The following is a 13,520-nucleotide window of genomic DNA, read 5'->3' on the forward strand; positions in this document are numbered from 1 at the left end:
ACAATTATTTATGTTTTAAAAAATTTAAAGTACATGTAGATGGACCAAGTATAAGAGGAGACATGGACAAATAGATAATATAAAAATTCATCTCAATAAATTGGATTGTTAGAGAAATGGTCAGATAAATTCTAAATTCTTACATTAAATTATTTTGTATTCAAATATTTACCCAATTTATTTTCTTCCTAAATACACCTTTTCAAAGGAGGTATGCTAGTAACAATTGAAGTTTAGGAGTTAGATATGCAAACACATGGAAATGGAGTGGCATTAAGTAAATCTTCCAATGAAAAAATAAAAATCTTAAAAAGAGAATAGCACTCTTATTAAAATAAATAAATAAAACAACAAGAAAAGATGAACAATATCACTACCAATAGCCACAGTACATAATTGTCAACTAAAGCTGCCCAGCAGCAACTAAGAGAACGAAAACTGGCCACAACCTGCATATATAACAAGGCCAGACCCTGATCAAATATAGCAATTTGCAAGTGCTATAGTTTACAAAGAAGAGTAAACCGGTTCATCTATCTAACAATTCACAATTTAAATTTACGCAAATCCCTGCTTGTATCGTTGAAAAAGTTCCTCCGTCTGTGCGTTCTTCAAGGCACTGCAGCCAATGATGTACACCCAGATGAGGGCGACTGCAGCAACGATGAGAACAATGTTGGCCTTTCTCCACTCACCGCGCAGGTTTCCGATCGTCCCGGCTTTGCACGAGTTGCATCCATAACAGAGCTGAGCCTGGTCATTGCTCCAGGCATAGCAGTCTGGGTCTGCACCAACATTCGCAGGGGAAACCCAAACTGTAGGATTCACATAGGCATACCCACACACAGTTGGTGGCTTACAACATCCAGACTGCACCAACATATTAACATGATTATATAATAAGTTGAAAAGTTTTGATTTTTAAAATATCATATTTTTAATAGAGAAATTTACATACATACCCACACAATTCTTATGCATTTACATATCAAAATACCTAAACTTATTTACACTGATACATATTTCTAAATGTGAATGTTGATTCAAATTTTCACAATAATATGCAACTGAAGTGGCTTAAAAATTTAATTTTATGATCGGCACTGTTTGTTTTCGATATTCCATATAGTGGAATCATTTCTTAAAAAGTTAAATTAGCAATGTCAAACATGTCCATAGTCTTTCAACAAGGGATAAAAGGAGCCATCTCTTAAACTTGATCTACCAGGACAAGAATGAGTGCTTTCGTTTGAGTCTTTGGCAAACCCAACATGAACTATAAACAAATGTTCTCCCATATGTTGTCTAGCACAGGCAATGGTGTGTAGAGTCTAGTGTATTAGGCATGCCCCTTAGTTATATGACAAACCCCGCATCGCCGCACAATTTTGTGATGTCCACAGTCTCGAAACATTTATAGAGAAGAAATAATCATCAAGAACAGCTATAGTGTTGTCTCGGGCGGCCATTTCTCCTACATTCAAGTCTTGGATACTAAATTCATGCATAGACGTTTTCAGGAGATGAAGCTAATTACCTTTAAACATAAGCCCTACTATGTATGGAACTCTCCTGTATTGCCATGTTGTTGACTTTGTATACAAATGTTGTTGAAGACCTCATTATATTGTACAAATCCTTCTAGATATCAAAACCCATAAGTTTGATAAACAGTTTGGGCACTAGAAGAGTAGTCCACCGAGTAAATGCGTTTTGTGGCATGATCCACTTCGAAGCCTTAATCATTGATAACACATCTAAGAAATAAGACCCGACTGTTGAGGAAAGAACATTTCTTAAAAGTGAGCACAAAATTGAGCAAGATTCTCCTCTTGTGTCATATTATGGGCTAAGATATCATTGAAGTAAACCATAAGAAATTGACAAATGAAAGATTATAAAAGTTCAAGCAAGAGGCGCATGAAATTACATGAGGCATTGTATTTTCCAAATGATATTACTTTACATTCATAAAAATGTCCCTCTTCAAGAATATGGCGTTCCATTCTTTGCCTAGTAACATTTACTTGATGGTAACTACCTTTCAAATGAGATTTGGAAAGCAAATGCTCAGGCCTTCAAATTGTCTTAGAAATCCTTTAAACATGGGATAGCAAACTGTTACTTGCATTTAAGATTATTCATTGCTCGACCAACCACAAATATCTTCCAACCTCCATTTTTTAAGTCTTACAATGCCAATACAACACAAGGATTAAAAGTAACCCAACTGAATTGCTTGGCTAGCAAATGATGGACAATATTTTGTAGGGTCTCATGCTCCTTAGTACTCATATGATAGTATGAAAGGTTTAATAAACTTGCAACCAATACCAGAATAATTTGATGTTGAATAGTTTGAAGGACTGATAATTCCTTCAGTGACACGAGCGTCCTTCCCGCACTTACACGGGGCATCCAAAGCAAAGACAGGATCGCATTCCACACATGATTTTTTCCAACGAACATCAGCTGCACCCGTTTTTCATTCCTGCACCACACCAGTTTAGGTTTTTTCAATGTTCTGAAGTCGGTCGGTCCTCTATCCTAGTTATCCTATTATTATTCATTTGTTTTTCAAATATTTTAGGTTTAGTTTTTGGTGTTTGGTATAGGGACAACTGCCGACATTTCCTCTTCCCTTTGAGGGTAGAATCTTGAGGTTCCAGATGGTGCTTCGGTTGTATCTTGGTCTCCAGGTGGTGTGTATCTTCACTTTACCTTTCACTTCCCTCCCGCTTCACTGTAACGTCTCCCTCCTCGCTACAGGTCTGCCCCAACAGCAGCCCTTTCGCTATTTTCCAGCAAATTTCCTTTATCCAGCCTTTCCTCTTCGCCCCAATTAATGTTCCAACCCTCCACCATTGTCGCTGCTACTGTCTTGCCCTTTCTCTTTGCTGGCACCACTATTTCAGCCCTCCATCCTTACAGCCATCACCCCGGACAGCACTCCCTAATTGCTCCCTTCTGTTTGCTTGCTGTCCAGCACCGGGAACACAACTGTCTTGCTATTTTCTGTTTACCAACCACCTTTTCCAGCCACACACCATCTTCCAAACCCTCGCCAACCACCATGACCACCCTTGGATCTACCCCCTAGCTTGAGTTCTTGTTTTCAGTTGTTGCAATTCAAATTCCTGTAAGTTGGCTGTAATTTCCTACTTGAATTCTGTAATAAAATTTGGTTTTCCTATTATTGTTTGGTCAACTCTGGTATCATTCAGACTATAATACACTTGAAGACTAGGTTACTCTTTCATTAATATGAGAATTTCTTAGGGCATCCCACTCAATCAAAGCCGAATACAATAACCACATGAAGCAGAACATGAATGCTCTATTTCATCTAGACACAGAACCTAGTGGATGGAAGTGCAATTAACATTGAAGCTAGGGGTCCCTAAAAGGTAGCAACGTTATTATTCTCACTACCAAAAAGAAATAACTCCTCTGTCTTTGTCATGTGCATCCACATCAAACTCCCATGGACAACCTAGCAAAATGAGACAAACATCCATCTCAACAACACTACCAAACTCATATTGATAACATTCATAATATGATCAATTTATCATTGTCTTTTTTTTAATAAGACAGCAAGATATAAATAGTATATAATAAAAAAAAACTATAAATTTTTGTAAATCACGACACCTAACTCCTCATATTTATAAGTACATCAAGCTCTCAACTTTTATGTGTAATGATTGAATTACTCCACAAATAATCATAATTAATAACTTTAATCTCCGAAGACCAAAAAAAATTTTAGTGACCTCACACAATGTTGAAGAGTAAAGATACAATAAAAACTCTCAATATTGAAATTAATCTAAGACATTAGCTCTCATATTTAAAGCAAATTTGGTCATTTAAGTAATATATAAAGAATTTTAATATTTATTATGTCATTTAATTAAACCTTTAATTTAATCTCGATAAATTGAACTATTGAACCTTACATGATCCGTCCATGCTCTTTCAATGGAGAGAGAGAATGTACATTTACATCAAATGCGAAAAATAATAATAAACAATTAATAACAAAATATAAAGTATTTTATAATATTATAAAGTAATTGAATTGTATTTCCTATTCGGTGCTTCTATTTATTTAATATTTATCTTATATATTTCACCTAGTGTACTGTAGCCACACTGATCAAGATTTGCTATAAAATTTGATTAGAACCAGTTTTAAAAAATTCTGACTTTATTTTGAGATAATATACAAAAAAAATAATCAATTGATTTTTATATTACATTTATTTTAAAAAAAATTGAATATTTTAAAGGGACATTTTACATATTAATATCTAAACTTCAATATTTACATATGACACCGTATCTATGTTGAAAATATGCATTTTATTTTTTAAAAAATAAAAAAAAAAATCCTATTTTTTTACGTGATATGAAATAATTGGGTATTATAAATGTAAAAAATTAAATTTTGTGTTCGATATAGAAATATATAGATTTTAGGTGGTATGCATGTAAATGATCCCTTTTAGGTCAATCAGCAAAAGATAAATGGAAAAGATTGCCCTCGGTTCCAAACGCCAGCCACGCGGCGCACCAACCAGTGGTCTTATCCGTAAATTACTCCAAAACCGATACCCAAAACATAAACACACAAGAGCACACACGAGTACTGATAGCCGGCAATGTACAGAACAGTAGCGAGATCCTTACCTGAATCGGGGAGAGATCGGCCCTAAAAAACTGATCGGCGGTGAAATACGCATCATCCCGTGCAAGCTTCCCGCACACATCCGATTGAGCGAGACAAGCCCGGATCCGAACCCAATGCCCATCATCACCCACGTAATGCCGAAGCCAATCGGAGAATCCAGCGAGGCGATACTCCTTGTACCCCCGATCTGGAACATCATACGCGCCATCGTTGTGGGTGACGACGAAGGAGAAGACGAGAAGAGCGAGGAGGAGAACGATTAGGGTTGCCATGACGAATAGGTAGGCCGCGAGAAGGCACTGGTGGTTCCAGTAAGCGCCGACGAAGCCGGCTAGAGAGACGAGGAGGATGAGAACGCCGAGGATGATGACAGGCCATCGGACTAGACGGATGCACTCACTGTCGGGCTTGGAGGCGAGCCAGATGCCCGAGGCGATGATGGGGATGGAAGAAAGGAGGGCGATGAAGTTGAGGATTGCGATTAGGTTGTTGCTTAGGCCCATTGGGGAAGGAGGTTGGGAATGGGGAATAGGGTTCTTTGGAGCGAGAGGAAGGAAGAGGAAATGGGAAAGCTGGGGGGAATAAAGTGGGAAGGTTAGATTCTTATTTCTAGGATAAAATAGAGGCTTTTAAATTGAAAAAATATTACCTCAGGAGTATTGATGCATCAGTACTCCAATGAGGGGGTGCCACGTAGGCAATGGTCCCACCGTGGTACCTACGTGGCACCCCTCATTGGAGTACTGATGCATCAGTACTCCTGAGGTAATATTTTTTCTTTTAAATTTGATGTCCAAATTTGATAAGATGTGACGTCTCATTATTGGACTCATAACGGAAATTACGTTAAGAATTCTGATGTAATAATTTTTTGAAGGGTATGTCACTAGATCGTCGAATGTGCATCGTTCTTGAAAAAAAAAAAAATCATAGTAAAAAAGTATCATTCGAACTGCATTTGGCATTGTGGTGTGCTTCGACATAATTCTGTTAGGGAAGAAATTTTTAGAAATGATATAATAACTCTAGTAGGTTTTGTAGCCTCTTTTAACTCTCTATATAGATGTGATAGAATTGTGACACCTAATGAGTACATAGAAAATATTTCTAGATTTATTTAATAATGGTAGATATTGTACATGAATTTCAGAATGAGATGTATATGACATTAAAAAAATATACAATCATAAAAAGAACATGTGCACGAATGCATTCATGTAAATCTAATTTTACGAGATTCATATATGAATCCCAATAAAATATTTTGTACAATAAACATAGTGCAACACAAGTATGGGCACATGCTTGTTCCGTGGTAAATTTAAAGATGATATTAGGATTAGTGGGTCATGACATAGAATTGCAGAAAATGATTGTGATCCAAGACCATGTTAGCCATCTTAAACCATATCCAACAAAATTATAACCAACTGAAGCATAGCCATCTAATTGTACTCCTAAAATAGTACATACATCCTATAATGTTATTGTTGTTTGCCCTGCTGGCAGGTGAACTGTATTTGTATTTGAAGATCATCACTCCACTAAGGCAAATAACAAGTTATGATCCATCCGAATAAGTCTTAGGTGTTAAAGATTTACAACGACTATAATTTGAAGTGTCTCGATAAATCATGGAAACTCAATTAATCATTGTCTCACCACTAGAATGTGGCTAGTATCCATCAATATTGTTCTCAATTTAAGAAATAAACTTCATAAATAAAAAATATTTACTATGACAAAAGTAAATTAAAAAATAAAAATACATCTAGATGTTCAGCTTTATGTGCACCACATAAATGAGAAATGCTTAGGTTATGTACTTCTAGTGGAGGAATTTGTATGCTTTCTTCATTGGTAATATCTTGTAGTTGTGATTGTCGCCTCCTACCATGACTCCCTTCTCCTAACATTATGGAATGGAATGAAGAAAAGAAATCTAGAACTGAGGAGGGATGTATTGTCTTAAGAGCTATTTATAGATAGAATAATTGTTATAGTGGTGGACTAGCCTGATGTTTATCTTGGAGAGGAATTAATGATCATTAATATGGTAAATCATAATTAATTAAAATAATGCATAGTAAAATAGATATAACCTTACAGAGTGTCTTTTAGTAATCATAATTAAATTTGAGAACAGACATGGGGCCCACCAACATATCAGTTATCATAATGCTATCACATCACTCACTAATGGCTAAAATTGTGAATTGGTTTAATAATTGCCCCGAAGAGGAATCCAATATTCATTAATAGGATGAATCATAGTTAATTAAAGATAACACATAATAATTTAGATATAACATGACATTATCTGCTAATAGTGATAATTAAATTTGAATTTACATGGGGCCCCACCAACGTACCGCTTGTCATGATTTTATCGTTGATGGATGAACTAGTGGGTCAACCTAATAATTATCATGGATAGGAATCCAATGATTATTAATATAACAAATCGTAATTAATTAAAGACACAACACAACAAATTATATGTAACATAATATTATATGATAATAACTATAATTAAATTTGAGTTTCACCCATCACATGATACATAGGGCCCCACCAACATATCGTTTGTCATGGTATTGCACATCACCCACTAATGATTAAAGTCATGAATCAGTATAATAATTATCTTGGAAAGGAATCCAATGGTCATTAATATAATAATCAGAATTAATTAAAAATAATACATAATAAAAGTTTGTATCATTTAATAAAAACTATAAAAAATTGTAATGTCATCTACTATTTAAAGTATTGATTTTACACAATAATGTAATTTTTAAAGTTCATTTTGAATTTTGTGACCATCATCTTCAGGCTGGTCTCACTCTCGCTCGTTGTTAAGCCTTGGTGGTATATTTTTATTAGAAAAGTATAGAAGAACACTCTTAACTGCTGATGATAACTTGGTATCGATGTCGATAATGGTCTAGTCCCACTTGTATTTGGTATTATTGAGTTTAAATCAAATGATTCACGTATGTGGGTTTTATATAATCTATATGAGTATAATAAAATTGTTAGATGTCGACAACATGTTTGTATAATATTAGATAAGCATTCTATTTGGTTAGTGGTTGCAAAAAGATATTTTCTTATACTACATATCATAATAAATTATGTCATTTAAGAGAGTATTTGAAGAAAGTTGTATGTAAAATGGGATTAAGAGATATAGCAATACTTTCTAGGAGAACATATTCTGCTGGAAATGCAAATGACCTAGATGCTTTTAATATGCAAATGTATGATCTTTTTAATATAAGAAATGAAGTGTATTAATGGCTAGTTAAATGAGATGTCACAAAATGGAGTTTATATTATGACAATAGTTTTTGTGACAGAATAATAACTACTATTGAATATGAATCATCTAATGGTGTTCTTAGACAAGCATGTGCATTGCATATACAAACACTAATATGTGTTATCTATTATAACATTATTATTATTTTTTAAAAATGAATATGAGATATGAAATAATTATTAGTAGCCATGGAATCTAAATTTGTTGCTAATACAAAAATTTTATTTTAGAGATATGAAAGTGAAGCATGCCAACTGGCTAAACAAACTAGTATATAGCTCGTTCAAAATATTTGAGTTGATTTTGATAAAAGTGTATATTGTAAACATGATTGTAATTGTCCTATAATTTATCATGTGTCAGGTCCATGCGTTTTTGTTGCATAGAGTAAGAGGAGTAAATCATACTTTTTTTTATTTCTGAGTATTATAAAGTTTAAAATTATGTACAGATGTATTAAGGATGTTTTCATACAATCCCTAATTATAACTTATAGCCAAAATTGTCCAAAAAAATGAAATCATAGAGTTTTATACACACACCAAAAAAAAAAGACAATGGGGCAGCCAAGTGTAACATGTATTGGTGAAACAATGGAAGAAAAAATGGATTATTTTGAGAGACAATTTAGTTATTATTATCAAGCATAACACAATAGTTCTCTCTACCCACAAAATCTATAAAATATAAGATATTGATATTTTTAATTTTATTCTACTTTTATTTTGCAAAAGAAAAGTTAGATCACAAATGCATTACTAGAAGATCCGAAAGAAGTAAGATAGTGGAGGCATAGCCACAACACCAATAAGAAGTTATGTTATAAAGGCCTAAATCTATGATCACTCAAGAAACGGGCCAGATCGATACACTCATAGACCACATGTCATTTCATCTCTACATAGACAACATCAATAGATGCTTAATTTTTTCTTATATCACTACTATGTAATAAAGAATTTCTGAGTTTTAATTTTAATGTCATTATTGAGTTTTCTTATGGTCACCAAAATTTTTATCTCTCTCTACATTAAAAATTATTAATTAAAATATAAATATATTTTAACTAATAAAATATATTATTAATTAAATTTTATATCACTATCATTCTTTTATCCACAAATATATTTTTTAATATTAATATTTCTTTTGTATCAACTAGAAAAAGAAAAAGAAAACTTCAAAATAATATAGATAAATTTTTTTATTACTCTAATTTAAAAAAAAATGATATCATTGAATTTTTTTTTAAAAAATATTAGTTAAAGTTTGTGCAATTTAAATTTTCTAAAAGGGGCTATACATGGTTACAAAATTTTACCCAAATTAAAAAAATATTTATTGAATTATTTTTTTTTCATTTAAATTATTTCTTATACTTATAATAAAAAATAAAAAGGATTGTCTTAATGCTAACGTTTAAATCACTTCAATAATTTAAGAAAAAAGATATTTTTTTAAAATTAAATTTTAAATTCATAATTATAGAAGTAATTTTAATTTTTACTCTATCAAAATTTTGATAAATACTTTTAAAAATTATTTAACATTATTTTTATTTTTTAAAATCAAATTATTTAATTAGATAAATTAAAAATAACTATAAATTTAAAGGCATCTTATCAAATTAATTAAATAAAAAAATTACAAATAAAAAAAAATTGACCTCCACTCCCCCCTGCCAACTCATCCAATATTTGGGTGACTTTTATATGTGGAGTCGTCCAACTCTAGCTTGACTACCTCCTTTTTTAAATTATTATACAATAAATACCCCTTTAATAATTTAGTTTGCAATAATATCTCTTCTAAAAATTTTTCTTTCGATGGGTGCATAAGAGGTCAATTCATTGCTTAAAAATTGAATATAGTGCAAAAAGAATGTTATATATAATAATAATAATAATAATAATAATAATAATAATAATAATAATAATAATTTATTTTTATTTAATTTGAAGACAAATAAAATAAATGTAAAACAAATAGATAGACAGTCACTGATAATGATCGAAAAAGGAGTAGCGATGACTGATGGTCGAAATTACTGCAAATCAAACCAATTAATCACACAAGTATACATACCAATTAATATACGAATTTTAAAGTTTGTGTATCGATCTCACAAAGAAATTGTAAGAATATTTATAACAGATGAAGTTTTAGTTTACTAAGCCGTTAAACATAGTTTGAAAGTCCAGTTTGATGCGTGAAGAAATTAGGATTTTGTGAATTTTTTTTAGGTATGAGAGGTTCATACTCATTGGTCATGTGGTTTCTCGATGTTCTTCTTATGAACCTACGTCATTGTTGACAACCAAAGACATGTCCTTCTTAGCTCATATTTAAATAATAAAAAGAATTGGAAATCATATTAGACTTAACCGTTAGTGTTTCCGAAGAATCCTTTAGTCTCCTATCTAGATTGTAATTTTCTAATGACAGTATGTCTAGTCCATCTAGCTACTGTATGTTAATCTGGTTATTCTTCTAGGCAACGGTTAGAAGTCCCAGATCACAAAGAATTTTAACATCTATCATATCCGATTAGAAATTAACTACAATCAGAATTTTAACACATCAATATAAGAAATTCATGCATAAATAAGATGTCAAGGGAACAAAATCCATAGTATAAAATAACGAGAAAATCATGTCTTACATCACAAAATATATGAAAATAAAATTAAACTATAAAGCATGAGATAGAAAACATGAAAAATTTTTATTACGAGCATAAAAAAGAGTATAGTGCAAGAGGTATAAAAAATTCTCATCCGAGCTAATTGGTCCAGATAATACACTATGATCCTCTCTTTTCAATACAAGTTATTTGATGTTCTCTTCTCATACAATCGCACTCAACCTCTCATCTCAAACTCTCCAATACTCACAAAGACAGAAGCCTTGGGAATCTTCCCCAATGAGAACCATGGGAGACACCCCTAAGGCTGGGAAGATTCTCATTAGCTCTCTAGAAAAGCAGCCACTAGCAGCCCAAAATCTCAAAGGTCTCGTACAGTGTCTCGGGTAGCAGTTGCTACTGCATTTGACATGCCCACATTCATTCTACCCTCCCATTCCTGAATTAATGTCAACCCATAAAAACACCGGAAAGTAAAGAGATGAAGAAAGCAAAACGTGGTCACAAGAAACAAGTGAAGCAAAATCATTAATTTGAACTCGTTGCTGCAACGAGAAAAAAATAGATATATTTTATGGTGTTTTAGAGAGAGACAACATAGTCGTGTATGAAATCCGTAATCTATGGATATGGAACAAAACATCTAGCGCTACCTCCAAAAGGTTACCTCGGATGTGAGAAGCGAACTTCTGACTGCGATTGAAAAGAGGTTGCAGCGGGCGAGGGAGAAGGCCATCTCGGGCATTAGGGCGCCGGGCCACTGAGACGGAGAAGGATGCGCCCCCTATGCTGTGACACTCGGTGCCCTCTTTTGAATCTAGCCAATCCAGCACATCGCCCACCTCCGACTCCGATGACCAGGAATCTTCTTCTTCGTCATATTCCTCGTCCACTTCATAATTTCCATGTTGTTCAACTTCCGTGCGTACAGATGCCAGAGTGAGCTCCTCAAGCGCCATGCTTGTCAAGAGATGAAGGAACAGAAAACCCCGGAGACTGTTTGCGGCAGGATTTAAACAGGATTCAATCTATGGCAGCAGGTTTTACCAGGATTTAGACTAAATCCTGCCAAATGGCAAAAACCGCCTCCGTAAATCCTGAGCTCCCGTAAATCTTAAAATGATGCGCCATAAATTCGGGATTTACTCCTGTGAATCGAATAGGAGGATTTGGTAAATCCGGGACGAGCGAAGAGGAAGAATGGCGTTTTTTTACTAGAACTAAATGAAATGAAAATATAGACGCAATGGAGATAGATTTCTCTCGTGATGATGAAGAAATACTTAGCATGCATTACGAAAATAATGTCCGACGAAAACAATGTCCGACGCGGATGTGAGATTTATTGCTCAATTGAATTCATTTTTCAGTTATTTCTTGGATTGTGTGAGTAAATTTTTTTTGTTTATTTTATGATTAGGGCTTAATTATTTGCGTGTTATTTTGACGAAATTCTCAATAATTCGAGAATAACTCAATAATAATCGAGAATAATCTAACAATAAATTTTAGGGTTATTTACATTTACTTTTACACTTATTTGAGGTTATTATCACGTTATTTTGGGATTATTTGCGGGTTATTATTGAAAAAATAGATAATAACCCGATAATAACCCATGAATAACCTAAAAAACCCTTCTTATCTGCATATATTGGGGTTATTTTAGGGTTATTTCAATTTACTTTTACACTTATTTGAGGTTTATTAACATATTATTATCGAATTATTTGCGAGTTATTGTTGAAGAAATACCTAATAATCTGATAATAACTCAAGGATAACCTAAAAAAATCTTTATTATCTACATATATTGGGGTTATTTTGAGGTTATTTTAGGGTTATTTATATTTACTTTTACACTTATTTGAGAGTTATTACAATGTTATTTTCGGATTATTTGTGGGTTAATGTTGAAATACCTAATAACCCGATAATAACCCAATAATAACCTAAAAAAATCTTTATTATATGCATATCTGACTATCTTTGTGATATAATTCAAATTTGTAGTTACCTGGGCCAGGAAATGATTGCAATGATATAATTGTTCATAGTTTTCTTAATACTATTGTGCATAATGAGGTAGAGGCATAAGAACACTATTGTGCTTATGCACATAATGTTGGTTTCACTGTCCGCAAGGACCACAACAGTTATTGGACTAAATCCAAGCAAATTAAGTCGAAGGATTATATTTGTGGAAAAGCATGTCATAAGAGATAATCACAAGTTGTCAATACGGTGAAGTACAAAAAAGCGGATACAAGAACTGGCTGTCAAGCAATGATTCGTTATGCTGTTGATGTTGATGGCAACTGAACAATAAAAAAATTTGTCGAAACTCATAACCACCCCTTGGCGGAATCCGGTGACAAGCACCTTCTACATTTCAGTTGGAAGATTAGCGAGTTAAATGCAGATTTGCTGAGATCAATGATAAGTTCAGGGATTAGAGCAGCAGACACATTTAATTTCCTTGCTATAGAGGTTGAGGGAGTTGAAAACTGGGAGTGTACGAGGCAAGATGCCTACAACTTTATTCAAATGAAAAGTAGAAGTAGAATTGAACAAGGTGATGTCAACTCTCTCTTACCATTATTCATGGAGCGACAAACTGAGGATAGCATGTTTGCATGGGACTTTCAAAGTGATAAGGAGGGTAGACATATAAGCTTTTTCTGGAGTGATGGGTCTTGTAGGCATAATTATGATTGTTTTGGGGATGTTGTCATTCTTGACACTAGCTACCGTTTGAATAATAATTTATGTTGTGCACCTTTTGTAGGGATTAACCAACATCGGCAAAACGTTTTTTTCAGATTTAATTTTTATCTGACGAGACGATAGAGTCA

At 33.3% G+C, this 13,520-nt stretch overlaps 2 protein-coding genes across 2 annotated transcripts; both read right to left on the reverse strand.

Moving 5' to 3' along the window:
* Positions 1 to 318: 318 nt before the first annotated feature.
* Positions 319 to 5,339, reverse strand: LOC110020270 (tetraspanin-2). The gene is made up of 2 exons (XM_020718315.1): positions 4,696 to 5,339; positions 319 to 870 (listed from the first exon to the last, which is right to left on the reverse strand). Exons 1-2 carry the CDS (start codon positions 5,197 to 5,199, stop codon positions 559 to 561), a joined length of 816 nt encoding a protein of 271 aa, XP_020573974.1. The 5' UTR covers positions 5,200 to 5,339; the 3' UTR covers positions 319 to 558.
* A 5,465-nt stretch (positions 5,340 to 10,804) lies between these two features.
* LOC110020332 lies at positions 10,805 to 11,878 on the reverse strand. Its single transcript, XM_020718395.1, has 2 exons — positions 11,333 to 11,878; positions 10,805 to 11,104 (listed from the first exon to the last, which is right to left on the reverse strand). Exons 1-2 carry the CDS (start codon positions 11,622 to 11,624, stop codon positions 11,091 to 11,093), a joined length of 306 nt encoding a protein of 101 aa, XP_020574054.1. The 5' UTR covers positions 11,625 to 11,878; the 3' UTR covers positions 10,805 to 11,090.
* Between the last annotated feature and the right edge of the window lie 1,642 nt (positions 11,879 to 13,520).

Source organism: Phalaenopsis equestris, unplaced genomic scaffold, assembly GCF_001263595.1.
Source record: "Phalaenopsis equestris unplaced genomic scaffold, ASM126359v1 Scaffold000094, whole genome shotgun sequence".
Classification (NCBI taxonomy): domain Eukaryota; kingdom Viridiplantae; phylum Streptophyta; class Magnoliopsida; order Asparagales; family Orchidaceae; genus Phalaenopsis; species Phalaenopsis equestris.